We start from the raw sequence: 14235 nt of genomic DNA on the forward strand, positions 1-14235 counted from the left end.
GGAGCGCACCTGGGTCAGCCCACTTCCGGGGAGGGAGGTGGAGGAGCCCCTCCCCACCGCCCACCGCCTGGCCCAACCCTCCGTTCTCACCCAGTGTACCTGGGCTGATCCATTCCCCAGAGCGCGCAGGGGGAGGAGTGGTTCGGAGAGCCACAGTGGGTCCGACAAGTTTCTCCCCGAAAACTGGAAGCGTGCTCCTCATCTACGTTATTTCCGCTCATTAAAGTCCTGGAACAGGGCAGGGTGGGCTTGGAATAGGACAAGGAACGGAAGCGGGAAGAGGAGGAGCAAGCACCCCTCCCAGGCTTGGTGCGCGCCGCGCCCCCGACCCTCTCGGACCAAGTAGGGGACGCGCGGGCCAGACGCGCCCAGACGGCCGCGATGGCGCCGATGGCCCGCGGGCTCCCCTGTGGGGTGGGCCCTTTCCTAGTCTTTCGGGGCAGGGGCGCGGTCGTCTTCGTGTGGCTTTTCCTCGGCACCTTGTGCACAGGTACGGAGAGCGGGGCCTCTGGTGCGGCGGAGTGGCGGGAGGGCACGACAGAAGCGGGATGGATGAAGTTCTACACAGCCGAGCGGGCTGGAGGGCGGGGGGAGGGGGAGCGCCGAGACTAGGATCTCTGGGTCCCCAGGGTCTCGGGAATTCCTCTGGGTGCCAGGGTGAAGGGAATTCCCCATTCGAGCCAAGGAACGCTCCTCCGCCCTAGTTCAGAGATAGCAGGAAGTGAAACTCCCGGGACCGCGAACCCTGGAGCGGCAAGGAGAAAGGGACCCTTTGTGGTGTCGGGGTGACGGACCACCCGATCACTGGCGAAGGCCGGGATGGGAACTTGGGCGCACCCCAAGATTTCTAAGACTTGGGGTAACGGAGACTCGAGGGCTGGATCAGACGCCTCCTGGAGAAAGAGGTCAAGAAAGAGCATCCAGGGTTTGGGTGGGTATAGGACTAGGGACTCCCCAGGCCCTAGCCCCATCCGTGTCCCGAAGTAACTGCTTAAGGGTCTGGTGGGATGGACTTAGGGACTTGGTGTGAAACCATCAATAAAACCATCTTCTGCGGGCAAACTTTAACCTCCATCGGATGTTTGGGTGGCGATGTGGAGGGGATTTTATCTTTACCCAAGCACTTTTGGTGTGTTCATTTGAGATGGCTTCGGGTATGGTGTGGTGGGAGGCTGATGGAGACATCATGGGGGCTTTAGCTACTCCATGTGCAAAAGAGATCAGTGAAACAGCTCCAGAATTCCACTCCCCACCTTCACCTCCGCAATTCACAAGAGCCCCTGTAACTTGGAACCTTAAGTGGTTGTTTTTGCAGTAGGGCCTTGAGTGTGGTGGTCATTTGTGCCTTCCTGTTAAGGCCACGGAGAGAGGTCCTTTTCATGAGAGAATGAGAATGGCTAAGGGAAGAGGGAGCTGGGGTGGCTGTAAGGCCACACTCTGGGAAGAGAGATGGACAGGAGGTTCCAAGAAATCTGGCTGTGTGACCTTGCACTTGCCACTTGAGCCCTACTGGGCCTGGAAAATGGGCCTGATTATCTGAGCAGCCTCTCCGGTCCCAGGGATGAAGGAACAATGTGTGCTAGGAACTCTGTAAAACCATTACACTTGCAAGGGTCACACTGGTGACCAGTGATGTTACTCATTCCTGAGGCACTTCCCTGTGCTCACAGAGGCCCTTGCTGACTCTCCTCTTGCCCTCAGCTCCTGCCAGCGCCATCCAGGTGACTGTGTCAGACCCCTACCACGTGGTGATCCTCTTCCAGCCCGTGACCCTGCCCTGCACCTACCAAGCGACCACGACTCCCACGGCACCCATTGTGATCTGGAAGTACAAGTCTTTCTGCCGGGACCGCATCGCCGATGCCTTCTCCCCCGCCAGTGTCGACAACCAGCTCAATGCCCAGCTGGCAGCTGGTAACCCAGGCTACAACCCCTATGTGGAGTGCCAGGACAGCATGCGCACCGTCAGGGTCGTGGCCACCAAGCAGGGCAATGCTGTGACCCTGGGAGACTACTATCAGGGCCGGAGGATCACCATCACAGGAAGTATGTTGGGCAGGGTGGAGGACGGGGCGGGGCTTGCTTGGGTGGCAGGGCTGGCTCCCTTGTGCCCAACCTGGTGTCCAGCCCCTGAGAAGCTCTTGAGTACCAGTGTCTAAAAGGACTGATGAAGGGAGGGATCCTTCCTTCCATCCATCCATTCATCCATCTAAGCTTTATTTAACAACAAAGATTTATCGAGCACCTAACGTATACAGGTGCCGTTTGATGCTGGAAACACGTCAAATCCTTTCCCTCGTGGATACTGCATTCCGGTGAGGGAGACAAACAAGATAACACAACCCGTGCTGTCAAGTGCTTAGAACGTAAAGATGGGTAATGAAGAGAGGCAGGGGTTCTAGAATGATACTAATACCAGCAACAGTATGTAAGAATGTATATAAGTAACAACTTATAAAGGGCCTCCTGTGTGCCAGGCTCACATCCAGGTTTAACTCATTTAGATCACACAGTCATTGTGTGAGGAGATTCTACTGTCACTGTATAGAGGTCCAGAGAGGTCCAGTGGCTTGTATGGGGTCACAAAGCTGGTGACAGAGCTGTGATCTAAGGCAGCCACTTTGGGTCTCATCTCCACCCGGGGTGGTCAGCAAAGGGCTCACCAGGGCCGTAACATGGGTAAGCTGACGGGGCCAGAGATTTTAATGGATAAAGCCTATGACTGGCCAAGTACCTTACACAGTTTCTCCCAAGCAATCCTCGTGGTTGGTCACATTTTACACTCATAGCATCTCAGGTTCAGAGAGTTTAAGTGGCTGTCCAGGCGCACCGCTAAGAAGGGGCTGGAGCTGGGATTTGAACCCAGGCAGACCTCAGAAGCTTGGTCTTTAACCATAATGCTGCCGGTTAATAGGAAATGCCTTCTGGGGCTAAGTAAAGGGCAGGTGGGAAGTCATTCCTTCATTCATTCTTTCAGTGTTTATCAAGCATCTGCTAAGTGGTAGGTGCTGTGGTAGGTGCTGTGGATGTAAGTGGCGATCAGGACAGCCAACGTCTCTCAAGGCGGGGATGTTCTAGTGAGTGAGACTGGCAGGAAACCAGCAGAGGGAATTTCAGGGAGTACTAAGCACTACAAAGCAAGCCAGCTAGGGCCTGGTGCTATGTGGAATGAGTCAGGGGCGCACCTCTTAAGGTGTTTGGTGAATGTGGTTTTCGAAGGACCAGACCCTAGGGGTGCCTGGGTGGCTCAGTGGGTTAAGCTTCCAACTTTGGCTCAGGTCATGATCTCAAGGTACATGAGTTCAAGACCCGCATTGGGCTCCGTGTTGACAGCTCAGAGCCTGGAGCCTGCTTCGGATTCTGTTGTCTCCCTCTCTCTCTGCCCCTCCCCAGCTTGCACTCTCTCTCTCTCTCTCTCTCTCCCCCCAAAATAAGTAAACATTAAGAAGAGAGAGAGAAGGACCTAAAGAATCTGGGGGAAGGTGATGGGCTGTAGTGAGCTGATGAACGCTCAACCCACATAATGGATTTACCCTTTCATTGTCTTAAACAAGGATTAGAGATTTAATCTTGGGCATGGGGACAGAGGAGGGAAGGGAACGTCCCTTTGCAGACTCCGAGAGACCAGGCAGGCCATGGATCACACTCCTTCCCTCCATCTAGACCATGGACGGAAGGCCGGGTGCCAGGGATCTGGTCTGTCAGTTGTGCTTGGGGGAGGGGCCAGAACAGCTTGCCCTGACTTTTCATAAGCAGCTCAGCCCAAAGCATCCTGCTGTTCTTGAGCTCAGAGAGCTTCTTGGGGGTTCAACGTGTATAGGCCCCTCCCCTATAACCAGGGCCCTCTCTGGCCTGAGGCGTGACTGCCCCACAGTCCTGTCTGGACAACCTCAAGCGGAGAGTGTCCTTGCAGGCTAGCTGGAATCGTGCCCTCTGTGCTGAGGCTGAAACTCCAGAGTGACCCTCAGGCTCTCCTCTTGCCGTGGGGTAGACTCTCCTTGCTCCAGAGGCCCAACGTGCCTGCGTGTTTCAAGCTGCCTTGACGTGCTCTCGTGTTTGATACAGGCTGAAATGTGTAAATACCCATTGTGTGTAAGTCCTCTCAGGAAATCTGGGAGCTGCGGGAGCTTCCTCCATTTCAGCTTTGAGGATGAAGAAAAGGGGATCTCCTTTTGGTGTTCCTGAGGCCACCAGCTGTCCAGCTTTTAACTGGAAGGTTGTCCTAGGCAAACCATAATGGTGTGTCCCTCAGCTCAGGGTGGCCGTGGCTACCCCTCCATGCCTTCTTGCTTTGGGTGACATGGAGCGCCATGATGGGAGGCTTGTTTCTACCTCGTCAGGCTGCATGGGGCTCATGTGCGCCCCCCCTTCCCCCCCACCCCAGTAGCACTAGAAAGCCCAGGGACCCCTGGGATGAGGGCTGCTTCTGCCTGGGGCAGACAGGGAACCAGAGGCTCAGAGATGTGGAGGAGCCCCTGCCTCGTTCTCAACTGGAGACCCCCATCTCCTGGCACCTAAAACAATGAGGGCAGTGCCCAGCCCGAGTGAGTCAGGACCACACATAGACCAGGAACAGGGTGCGCCTTGCAGGAAGGAGGTGGGCCTGGGCCTTAGAACTGATCAAAAGAAGCTGGAAAGCCCTATTTTTTGTGGGTTTTGAAAGTGTTACACAGGCTCAGAGAAAACATTGAGGCTGGCATCCGGCCCACAGGAGCCAGGAGATTTCAACTCCTGGCCTGTGAACTTTTGCTGGAGCAGGGGATTCCCATCCACCTCTTCGGCACGGGGTAGGGACCTCCCCCTGAGCTCTGGTTTTGGAAACGTGGTTGGAGTCTGATTTAAGGACGCAGGTGGAAAAATGATGGGCCGAGACGGTGTTCTGGAGAATCAGGAAGATTTGGGAGCACACAGTTTAGCGTTTTCAATGGATTCAGTGAAAGAAGACATGGAAAGGGACCCAGTACAGAGGAAGAGCTCAATAGTCAGAGGATGTGCGATTGTGGAGGGGAGTAGTGCCCTCCACTCCTTCACAGCTGCTCGGAAGGTCACCTTACACGAAGGGCTTAACTGGTCACCCCTTGAATATGTACAACCTCCACCTCCACTCTGGCGCTTTCCGTCTGCTTCTCTGATCTGGTTTCTCCATACTCCTTATCACCATCTGATATGCAGTATATTTAAGTTTTTTATTTGTCTTTCGTTCCCAGTGAGGATCTGAGCTCTGTCAGAGCAGGGATTTACATCTGCTCTCTGTAGCAGGGGTTCTCAAACTTGTCAGTTGTAGGGTCTCTCCGCTCTCAAATACTTCAGAGAACTTCGCTTTTCTAACTAGCAAACAGAGAAGCTTAAAAAATATTTAAAATGACAATAACCACTTCGTTATAGGCTAATATAAATAACATGCTTTTTGTGGAAAAAGAACCATATTTTCCAAACCCAAACAAAAACCTTTAATGAAAAGTGTGGCACTGCTTTAGTTTTATATTTTTGCGCATCTCTTTCAAATCTGCCTGAGCAGAAGCAGCTGGCCTCTCAAAGTGGCTGCTGCGTTCAGTCAGCTAAGACAGCCCAGGCTCTGGAAAACTTCCTGGCACACGCATGAGAGATTGAGTGAAAAAGGCAAATAACACCTTAGTAGTATTATGATGATAACTTTGACCTCAAGGACACCCCCCTCCCCGCCCAAAAAGATTTGGGTGAACCCTGGGGTCTATCGATCCCACTTTGAGGACTGCCATTCTCTGGTACCCCAGTTGCCTCAGGTATGCCCAGAACATGGGGTACATTCGGTAATTACGTGTTGAATATTGAATGAATGTCTCAAGTGTCTGTTTGAAGACAGCCATGTGCTCGGAATTCTGGGACAGACACCAGGTGCTAAGGGAGGTGGGCGTGAAGAGGGAAGGGGTTCCTTTCCAGGTCCTGGCTAAGGCCCCATGTCAAGCCCTGGAGACTCAGTAGTGGTTGAGACAGGCCGGGATCTGCCTGCATGGAGCCCGCATTCCTGTGGGCGTGGGGCACGGAGGGCCAGCCCCTGAGGTGGCCGGTAACACCTCAGCAGTCAGGTGGGGGTTACGCTTGCAGGCTGGAATGGCCCTGTGAGCATCTAGGACCCCGATGTCAGGCAGGTGTGGGCCCAGTGTCTTGGGGGGCGGTGAGGAGGCCACTGTGTCTGCATTCTAGTGAGCAGAGGAGAACAGTGGGTGTGAGGCTGGTGTGGTAGCCAGTGGCCAGATCTTGCCAGGGGCCTTGTGGGCTGGGTAGGGCGTTTGGAGGGGCGTAGGAGGACCTCGGCAACAGGGTTGCCTACAGGCATGAGGCCTTTTGATAAAGGAAGAGGCCACAACTTTCATTACTTCGGCAGTGGACTGATGCCCGGTGGGTCCCAGGCGGTGCAGACTGGGGCAACACACTTCATACCTTCAGGGTCCACATGGGGAAGGGCAGTGGGTGCATTAGTCAAATCGGGAGGAGCCAGAGCTCCCAGGGCTGGTGGGGGTGGGGTGGGGTCCTCCGGGAGTCGCCTTTGGTCCCACCCTACCCCACACAGGTGAATGGCTGAAGGGGTTTTAACTAATTAGGGCCCCAGGAGTAGAGAGGAAACCGGATGTGCTGAAAGACTTTCATTACTGCCGTAATTGACAGGCTCCTGGCCCGCCTGAGCGTCCCAAGCCCTGGGCCTGACCTGGAATGTGGGGCTGGCGACTCGGGAACTAGGGGTGGCCCGAGTCTCTCCCATAGCCGCTCGTTCCCAGGCCTGGGCGGCTCCCGATTCCCAGAATCTGGCCTTTGCATCTGCCTCGCCACCCCAGACCCCTGCCCCTGGGTCTACCCCAGGCTCTGCGGTGGTTCATGTCAGAGGAGTCCTCTTGGCTCTGAGAGGTGGTGAGAGGATGGCTCAAAATCTGCAGCCCTCTGGATCCAGCTCCACTGCCGAGGACTCTTACGACTTGGGTCGGATTAGGTAACCTCGCCGGACCTCTTTTCTCATCTACAGAACAGGAAAGGTAACAGGACCCACCTCACAGACTAGTTGAAATACCCTATGTTAAGTAAGTAGTTACAACAGAGTCTAAAAAGTAGCACACCCTTGGTACGAATCATTTAATGTTCCCTTGGTCGCCCAGTAGCCCTGCTCTCTTGCCCTCTTCCCGACATGCTCCCGGGGAGGCCCCGATGTCCTCCCCCGGGGCGTCCTCACCCGTCTCCTGTTGCAGATGCCGACCTGACCTTTGACCAGACGGGCTGGGGGGACAGCGGTGTGTATTACTGCTCCGTGGTCTCAGCTCAGGACCTCCAGGGGAACAACGAGGCCTACGCAGAGCTCATCGTCCTGGGTGAGTGGGCTTGGCCCCCGTGGGCCTGGGAAGGGGGTGGAAGTGGGACGGGGGCCCCTTCTTCAGCCACTTGTGTATGTCTGCCGTCTGCCCTCTGCCCTGCAGCTTGCTCTCTGGACTCTATCGCCTGCTTCGCTCTCCCCTCATGGCACCACCAGTCACTGGGGCTTCTCTCTGCCCTGCACCCCAGGCAGGGACCCCTCCCCTCAACAACTCAGATAAGCCAGAGCCACACTGACAGTGGAGAGCACTGGGGATTCTACCCCTTCCTGGTCTCCTTTTTAAAAAAATCTTGAGACTCTCAGAGTTAATCGGTGGTGAGTGAGGAGGAAAGGTGGTATGTCTAAGGGAGGGAAGGCTGGAGCCACCTGCTGCCATGTGTGGAAGGGACGCTGCCATTAGCCAGGTGCTGTGTTACCGGCCAACACATATAGTCGTGTGACACGTGCTATATGTGAGGCCTGTGCTGTACGTGTGGTGCTGCTGGGCTGGCCGTTGCCATCATCACACGCGTGATGCAAGGAAACTCATGTGTGAGTGAGCACACACATGATGGGGGACATGCTCCAGGGTGTCCGGATCACAGCAGAGCTCACGTGTAGGTGACCAGAGAATGCTGTCCTTTGGTCAGATGCACATTCTACGTCAGCATTTCCCAAAATGTAGTGTCAGGACCCGCTTAACGCCTTAAATAACTATCGAGGATCTCGAAGAGGTGCTGTAGACGTTTCTGTGGATTGTTGCAAATTGAAAGCAGGAAGTACATGAGGCACGTGAGCACCCGATCCATTGTTATCGGAGCGATGAGGTCGCCATGCGGCACGGAGCCTCTGGAAAACCCCCGTGCACCTGCGAGACAGGGCGTGTGAACGATGGCGTGGTGTCATTCTGAGAGGACTTTCAGCCTCGCGGACAGGACCACACTTTGGGAACCACTGGCTTGCGTGCTAGAACCATCTTGGGTGGGCAGGTGGCATGGAGTACATGGGCTCCTCTGGGGGGAGGCTTGTTGACCTAGAGCTGGAGTGTGGGTACCCCGGCGATACGACGCTTGTGGGGCACAGGGCAGCCAGCGGCACTAGCGGGCCATGGAATGTGCATATGGGACAGACCGCGTGCAGTGAGATTGAACTTGAGGCCACACTACGACTTTGATGGGCTGTTGGCACCTCTGCCTTCATGGGCCTGTAAGAGCTCTGTATTAAAAATACATGTTTTATGATTGCATTGCTGTAAATTCATTACTATATATTCAGTGTTACTGTATTTTTTTTCTTCTAGTTTAAAATAAAACTAAAACATTTTCATGGGCCCTAGGGCACTGTGCCACCTCTGCCTGATGGACCAGGACTGTCCCTATCACATGACATGGAGCCCTTTGGGGCGATAGGACCCGTGTATGTGGGAAAGGTGGAGTGCCCCTGTGGAGGTGGAAGCTTCAGAACCACGGGATATGTTCTGGAACCCTTTGGGGCAACAGAATTCCCCAGGGCATGAGAGAGTGGGTAAATTCTGTGGTGGAAGCCTTCTGGAAAACAGCACTCACGTGGTGGGGGGCACGCGCCAGGAACTGTGTGCCAGGACCCTGCTAGGCCCCCAGCCCCTCTGCTTTAGGACACCTTCACCCTGATGAGCCTAGAGCGTGGCTTCAGGGTAGGGGCAGGCTGGGCTGGCCCCTGCCAGCATAATCTGTCTTTCTTTTGTCCCTCCAGGCAGGACCTCGGGGGTGGCAGAGCTCTTACCTGGTTTTCAGGCGGGGCCCATGGAAGGTACGGGGTGGCGTCCCCCCCGACACCACTTAATGATGCTAAGTATTTTCCCTCACCCTAAACACCACTCTCTGTGGACCCCCACTAACCTCACCTGACTCCAGCTCCATGGCATCTAGTGACCCGGCTCTGGGATTCGGGGTGGGCTGGGCTGGCTGAGCAGGGGCCTGGGGTGTAGGCAGGGGGCTCCTGGTGACTGGTGCCTGCGGTACTCTCCTAGAGATGAGGGTCTGGGCAGCTGGCTCTCTGTCTCTTCTCTGAGGCTCCATCCTGTCCTTCCTCCAGCCAGGTCACCCTTCATTTTCTGCCTTGCCAGATGAGCCCAGTGCCAGTTCCCTAAATTGAGGACTGGCCTGGGTCACAGAGGGTGGGCGTCCCTCAGCTGCTGCGCCCCGGCGTCTGGCTTGGAGAATCCAGCAGGGGAGCATCGCCCCACCCGCGACTCTGTACTGCCCTGCTGCGCCTGTGGCCCCGTGGCCCCCCAGGCCTCCTGCCCATGGCCTTTTCTCCTCTCTCCGCAGACTGGCTGTTCGTGGTCGTGGTCTGCCTGGCTGCCTTCCTTGTCTTCCTCCTGCTGGGCATCTGCTGGTGTCAGTGCTGCCCCCACACGTGCTGCTGTTACGTCAGGTGCCCCTGCTGCCCAGAGAAGTGCTGCTGCCCGGAGGCCCGTAAGTGCCCCTCACACGCCCGCCCCTGCAGGCCTCTCTCCTGGGCTCCAGGGGAGGAGGTAGCCCGGGACAGTGTCATTGGACAGTGTCACTGTTCTGGAGGGTCAGAACAATCTGGGGCAAAGTGGGCCACGGAGGGTCTGCTGTCCTTGATGCTCATTTGACCTACTTCAGCTTTTTATTCACTTCAGATTTTCACTGACTTGGGAGTTGTTTTGAAAGCACATGGTTAAAAAAAAATTTCAAATAGTGCAAAACGCCATTCTCAACAAAATCTGAAATGAAAAAAGACACTGGACGAGGTTTACGGCACGCTATAATTTACAGTTTTAAAAGCCCACGTCCACACCGGCACTCTGGGACTTAGGCGGGTGCTGTGTTTGAGGCCAGCTCTAGAACATCAGAGTAGGTGTGGCTGCAGACGGAAGGGGGAAGAGCAGACAAAACCGGGAAGGGGGAAGCCAAGAGGGTGAGTCTCCCTCTTGCCACTGGCCCATCTCCCCTCCTCAGAGACATGAGTGCTGCCAGTTCCTCCCAGAGTGTCCGGGTACCTCCCTGCACAGGTGGAGGGGTAAGGCCTGGCCAGACATGTCACCTGCTTGGAAGCCTAATGAGCAACCTCTCCTTGTGTGTCTGGTACTTGGCGCAGGGCTCAGCCTACAGAAAATGTTCCTTACCCACTAGCTGTTGGACATGTTGCTGTCAGCACTGGTAATGACCAAGGGCCAGGAAGCACCTTGGAGCCCTGGCCGGGACACCATGTGACCTCACACAAGCAGCACTCCCTCTCCCAGCTCGTTTCCTTCTTTGCAAGGTCCCCGCATAAGGCATTTGAACACGAAGGGAAGACTGCGTGTGAGCGCCCAGGACAGGGCTGTGGCTCAGTCCGTACTGGCTACTTTTAGGACCTTGAACTCAGCAGTGAGCAACCCGGTACCTCAAAGGCTGCCCAGAGGAAAATCCGCTGCTCTCTGGAGGCTGATGCTGGCCAACCTGTTCCTCTTGTCATTTTTAGTTGAGAGCTTCGTGCTCAGGCAGGAGATTAGTTCACATGACAGGTGAGGAGAGACCCTCCCCCCAGGGGCTGCACCCAGGTTTGCAGTTACCCCACTAACCGAGGCTGGGGCCAGGATGGCGTGTCCCCAGGCCACGTTTCCTCCATCCTGAGACCCTGACACCTCTAACAGAGGACCCGGGTTGTGGGCCAGGTCCACAGCTCCCAGCCAGTTAGGAAATTGATCCAGTTCCCACGGTTAAGTAGGAAATTGCCAGATCACCTGACCTACCGAGGGGCTTCTCCTGGGGTTGCTGAGTGCTGAGCCTTCTGTTCCAAACTGAAGAGGAGGAAGCTTTCTGCGCCTCCCATTTCCCCATCCCAATCCCAGGAAGGAAGCAGCCTGCTCGGGCCGGTGACTTTGACACAAGAGGAACCCCTGGAACCCAGCCTCTTGCCTGGGGAGGAAGGCGGCAAGGAGGATGTGCCCTTGAGCTGTCCAGCCTCGAATCAGGCGGGGGCAGGGTAGGAGTGGGTGGGGCCCTCGGCCTGGCAACTAGAGGAGGTGCTTTGCTACTTGGCAGGGGGGACAAGTGAGCTCCAAGGCTCCCATGCTTCTGCCTCAGGCGGATTCCCACTGCACCTGGGCCTGGAGAAGCTGGCCTCCCCAGCCATGCGAGGGGAGTGGGCATGGGATTCCCCCCAGATGATGCATTTTCTGGAAGGGAATACTTGAATCCAGCTAGAGGGTCCAGCCGGTGGACTTCACCTATAGGGGCTTCTTCATGCCCTACTGCTCTTGAAGGACACAGGCCGCAGGTGGCCCCGTCTGCTGATATGGTGGCTAGAGAGCTGGGGTTTTATGTAAAACCTTGTCAGATGGTGGCAAACCATCATGTAGTCAAACGCACTGGCTTGCCAGATTGGAGTCATGGGCTGCCAGTGCACACCCCCTGCCCAAAACCTGGGTCAGGAAATACAAAGGTGGCGTCGATTCAATGAAGATGATGTCCTGAGTCTCGGGGACCCTGTAGAAACCAATCCAAGTGCCTAGGGAAGCCCCACGGCTGGAGGATTGGGAAGAAGGTCCAGGCATGTGTTCCTGCAGACCTTCTAACACAGCAAAGGGCAGCATGGGTCCTGGCTACCTTCTCCTATTGTGTGTCCTCCCTAGTGTATGCTGCTGGCAAAGCCGCCACCTCAGGCGTCCCAAGCATCTACGCCCCCAGCACCTATGCTCACCTCTCCCCTGCCAAGTCTCCACCCCCACCAGCCATGATTCCCATGGGCCCCATCTACAATGGGTACCCCGGAGACTTCGACAGAAACAGCTCAGGTGAGGCCTGGGGGAGCGGGGAGCAGCTGGGCAGGGGGTAGGCTGGCCATTTGGGTCCTAAGGGGTCTGGGGCTGGAAGAAGAGGGGATTAGAGGCAGGGGAGAGGAGGCTGGGTATGGGTTGCTCCAGGTGGACAGCCACTGACCATCATCTCCCTTAGTTGGCGGCCACAGCTCCCAGGTACCCCTGCTTCGTGACACAGACAGCAGTGTGACCTCTGGTAAGAACCCCTGTTAGAAGACTGGACGTGCCTTGAGGGGAGGGAGGTGGGTCCGCATCTGTTCTCCTAAACCGACGGCCTCCATCCCCTGTCCTTAGAAGTCCGCAGTGGCTACAGAATTCAGGCCAGCCAGCAGGACGACTCCATGCGGGTCCTGTACTACATGGAAAAAGAGCTGGCTAACTTTGACCCTTCTCGACCTGGTGCCCCCAATGGCCGCGTAGAGCGGGGTGAGTGGGAGCCTTGGGGTTTGAGGGGTTCCTGAGTGGGGAGGGAGAACCATGACACTGCCCTATGCATGCTTGTGGCAAATCCTGGGCATAGTCCCTCCTTCCCTACCACAGCCACAGTGAGAAGTGTACAGGACCATTCATGTCAACATTTAAAAGATGAGAAGTCTAGGGCCCCCTAGAAAGTGTATGGGCCAAGTGGGTGACGCTGCTGGAGTTCTGACCTCCCAGCAGTCAGTGACACTTCCCTTTTGCTACAGCCATGAGTGAAGTCACCTCCCTCCACGAGGATGACTGGAGATCCCGGCCATCCCGAGGTACTGCCCTTACCCCAATCCAGGATGAGGAATGGGGTTACCACTCCCCTCGGAGTCCCAGGCGGTGGGAGCAAGAGGCCCCCGTGGAGCGTCCAGGGAGTGGCTGGGGGGCTGGGCGGCCCCGTGCTCGATCTGTGGATGCTCTGGATGACCTCACCCGGCCAAGCTCTGCTGAATCTGGGAGGAGGTCTCCCCCAAGTAGGGGGAGGAGAGGCCAAGCCCATGGACGTCCCAGAAGCCGAAGCCGGGATGACCTCTATGACCAGGATGACCCAAGGGAATTTCCACACTCCCGAGATCCCCGCTACGATGACTTCAGGTCTAGAGACCGCCCTCATGCTGACCCGAGGGCCCGCTACCACCGCTCCCGGGACCCTCGGGAAGACAGCTCCAGGTCTGGGGACCCCCAATATGATGGGAGGCTATTAGAAGAGGCCTTGAGGAAAAAGGGGCCAGCTGAGAGGAGGAGACCTTACAGGGAGGAAGAGGAGGAGGCCTACTACCCTCCAGCGCCTCCCCCTTACTCTGAGACGGACTCCCAGGCCTCGCGGGAGCGGAGGCTTAAGAAGGTAAGTGAACGGCCCTCCCTGGCTTGAAGATCCTTCCTGGATCCTCTCTTCCTGTCGTTGCCAGCTCACACCCTCTTATTTTCTCCCTTGCAGAACTTGGCCCTGAGTCGGGAAAGTTTAATCGTCTGATCTCACGTTTTGTATGTACCTTTTGTACTTTTTTTTTTTTTTAATTTGAGAGACTACTGATTATCTTGCCCGCCTAAGTCTAATAAAACTTATGATCACAAGGCCTGTGTCTAGAGGGAAGTGTTTGTTTTCCTGCACGAGTGGGGTAGCCAGGGAAGCTGCTGTGGCTGAGTGTGCGTGTGCATGCCTGCGAGTCTGCAAAAGGCTGTGTCCGCTCTTCTCCCAGGACTTGCATCCTGGGCCAGGAGGAAAGCACCGGCTTTGCTTTCCTCCCCAGGCCAGGAGTACGTGCCCCACGCAGACTCCGCCCGGCCCTACGTGCGCGCCCGGGCCCCGCCCAGACGTGCGCATGCGCCCCAGTCCCCCGCCTTCGCGCATCTCAGCTAGGCCGCCGGGAGCGCGCGCGCGCGCGCGCTCCTCTCCCCTTCAACCCCGTTCACCACCCCCCCCACCAACTCCGACCTACTTTACTTCTCCAAACCCCGCAGCCTGCCTCGTCCCCGGCGATCAGAGCCCCTCTTCCGGGTCCCCTGGCGTTCCATCTGGGCCCGCGTTCCACCGGGCAGCCCGTCGGCGGGTGCCAGGTGGCCGCGGAGGCGGCGACGGCGACCTCGCGCCCCGCCGAGACCCGGGCCCGCGCGCGCCCGCCCGCCATCCGAGACACAC

The 14235-nt window shown here is 56.6% G+C and overlaps 1 protein-coding gene across 2 annotated transcripts; it reads left to right on the top strand.

Annotated features, from left to right (window-relative positions):
- Positions 1-238: 238 nt before the first annotated feature.
- On the top strand, positions 239-13672 carry LSR (lipolysis stimulated lipoprotein receptor). Of its 2 annotated transcripts, XM_039249648.1 has the most exons (10): positions 239-490; positions 1702-2046; positions 7218-7337; positions 9050-9106; positions 9628-9774; positions 11943-12104; positions 12265-12324; positions 12423-12554; positions 12815-13440; positions 13534-13672. In XM_039249648.1, exons 1-10 carry the CDS (start codon positions 382-384, stop codon positions 13567-13569), a joined length of 1794 nt encoding a protein of 597 aa, XP_039105579.1. In that variant the 5' UTR covers positions 239-381; the 3' UTR covers positions 13570-13672. The 2 variants fall into 2 exon arrangements, with proteins under 2 accessions (XP_039105579.1, XP_039105580.1); XM_039249649.1 differs by lacking the exon at positions 9050-9106 and having other exon boundaries at positions 240-490.
- The last annotated feature ends 563 nt before the right edge of the window (positions 13673-14235 follow it).

This window comes from Hyaena hyaena, unplaced genomic scaffold, assembly GCF_003009895.1.
Source record: "Hyaena hyaena isolate Hyena2069 unplaced genomic scaffold, ASM300989v1 scaffold_345, whole genome shotgun sequence".
Lineage (NCBI taxonomy): Eukaryota > Metazoa > Chordata > Mammalia > Carnivora > Hyaenidae > Hyaena > Hyaena hyaena.

What these genes read in the sequence shown, in the direction of transcription:
- LSR (XM_039249648.1), top strand. Translation starts at nt 382, where the DNA reads ATGGCGCCGATGGCCCGCGGGCTCCCCTGTGGGGTGGGCCCTTTCCTA. An exon ending in CGCAGAGCTCATCGTCCTGG is followed by an intron (nt 7,338 to 9,049) that starts GTGAGTGGGCTT and finishes TTGTCCCTCCAG; the next exon opens with GCAGGACCTCGGGGGTGGCA. An exon ending in GGGAGCGGAGGCTTAAGAAG is followed by an intron (nt 13,441 to 13,533) that starts GTAAGTGAACGG and finishes TCTCCCTTGCAG; the next exon opens with AACTTGGCCCTGAGTCGGGA.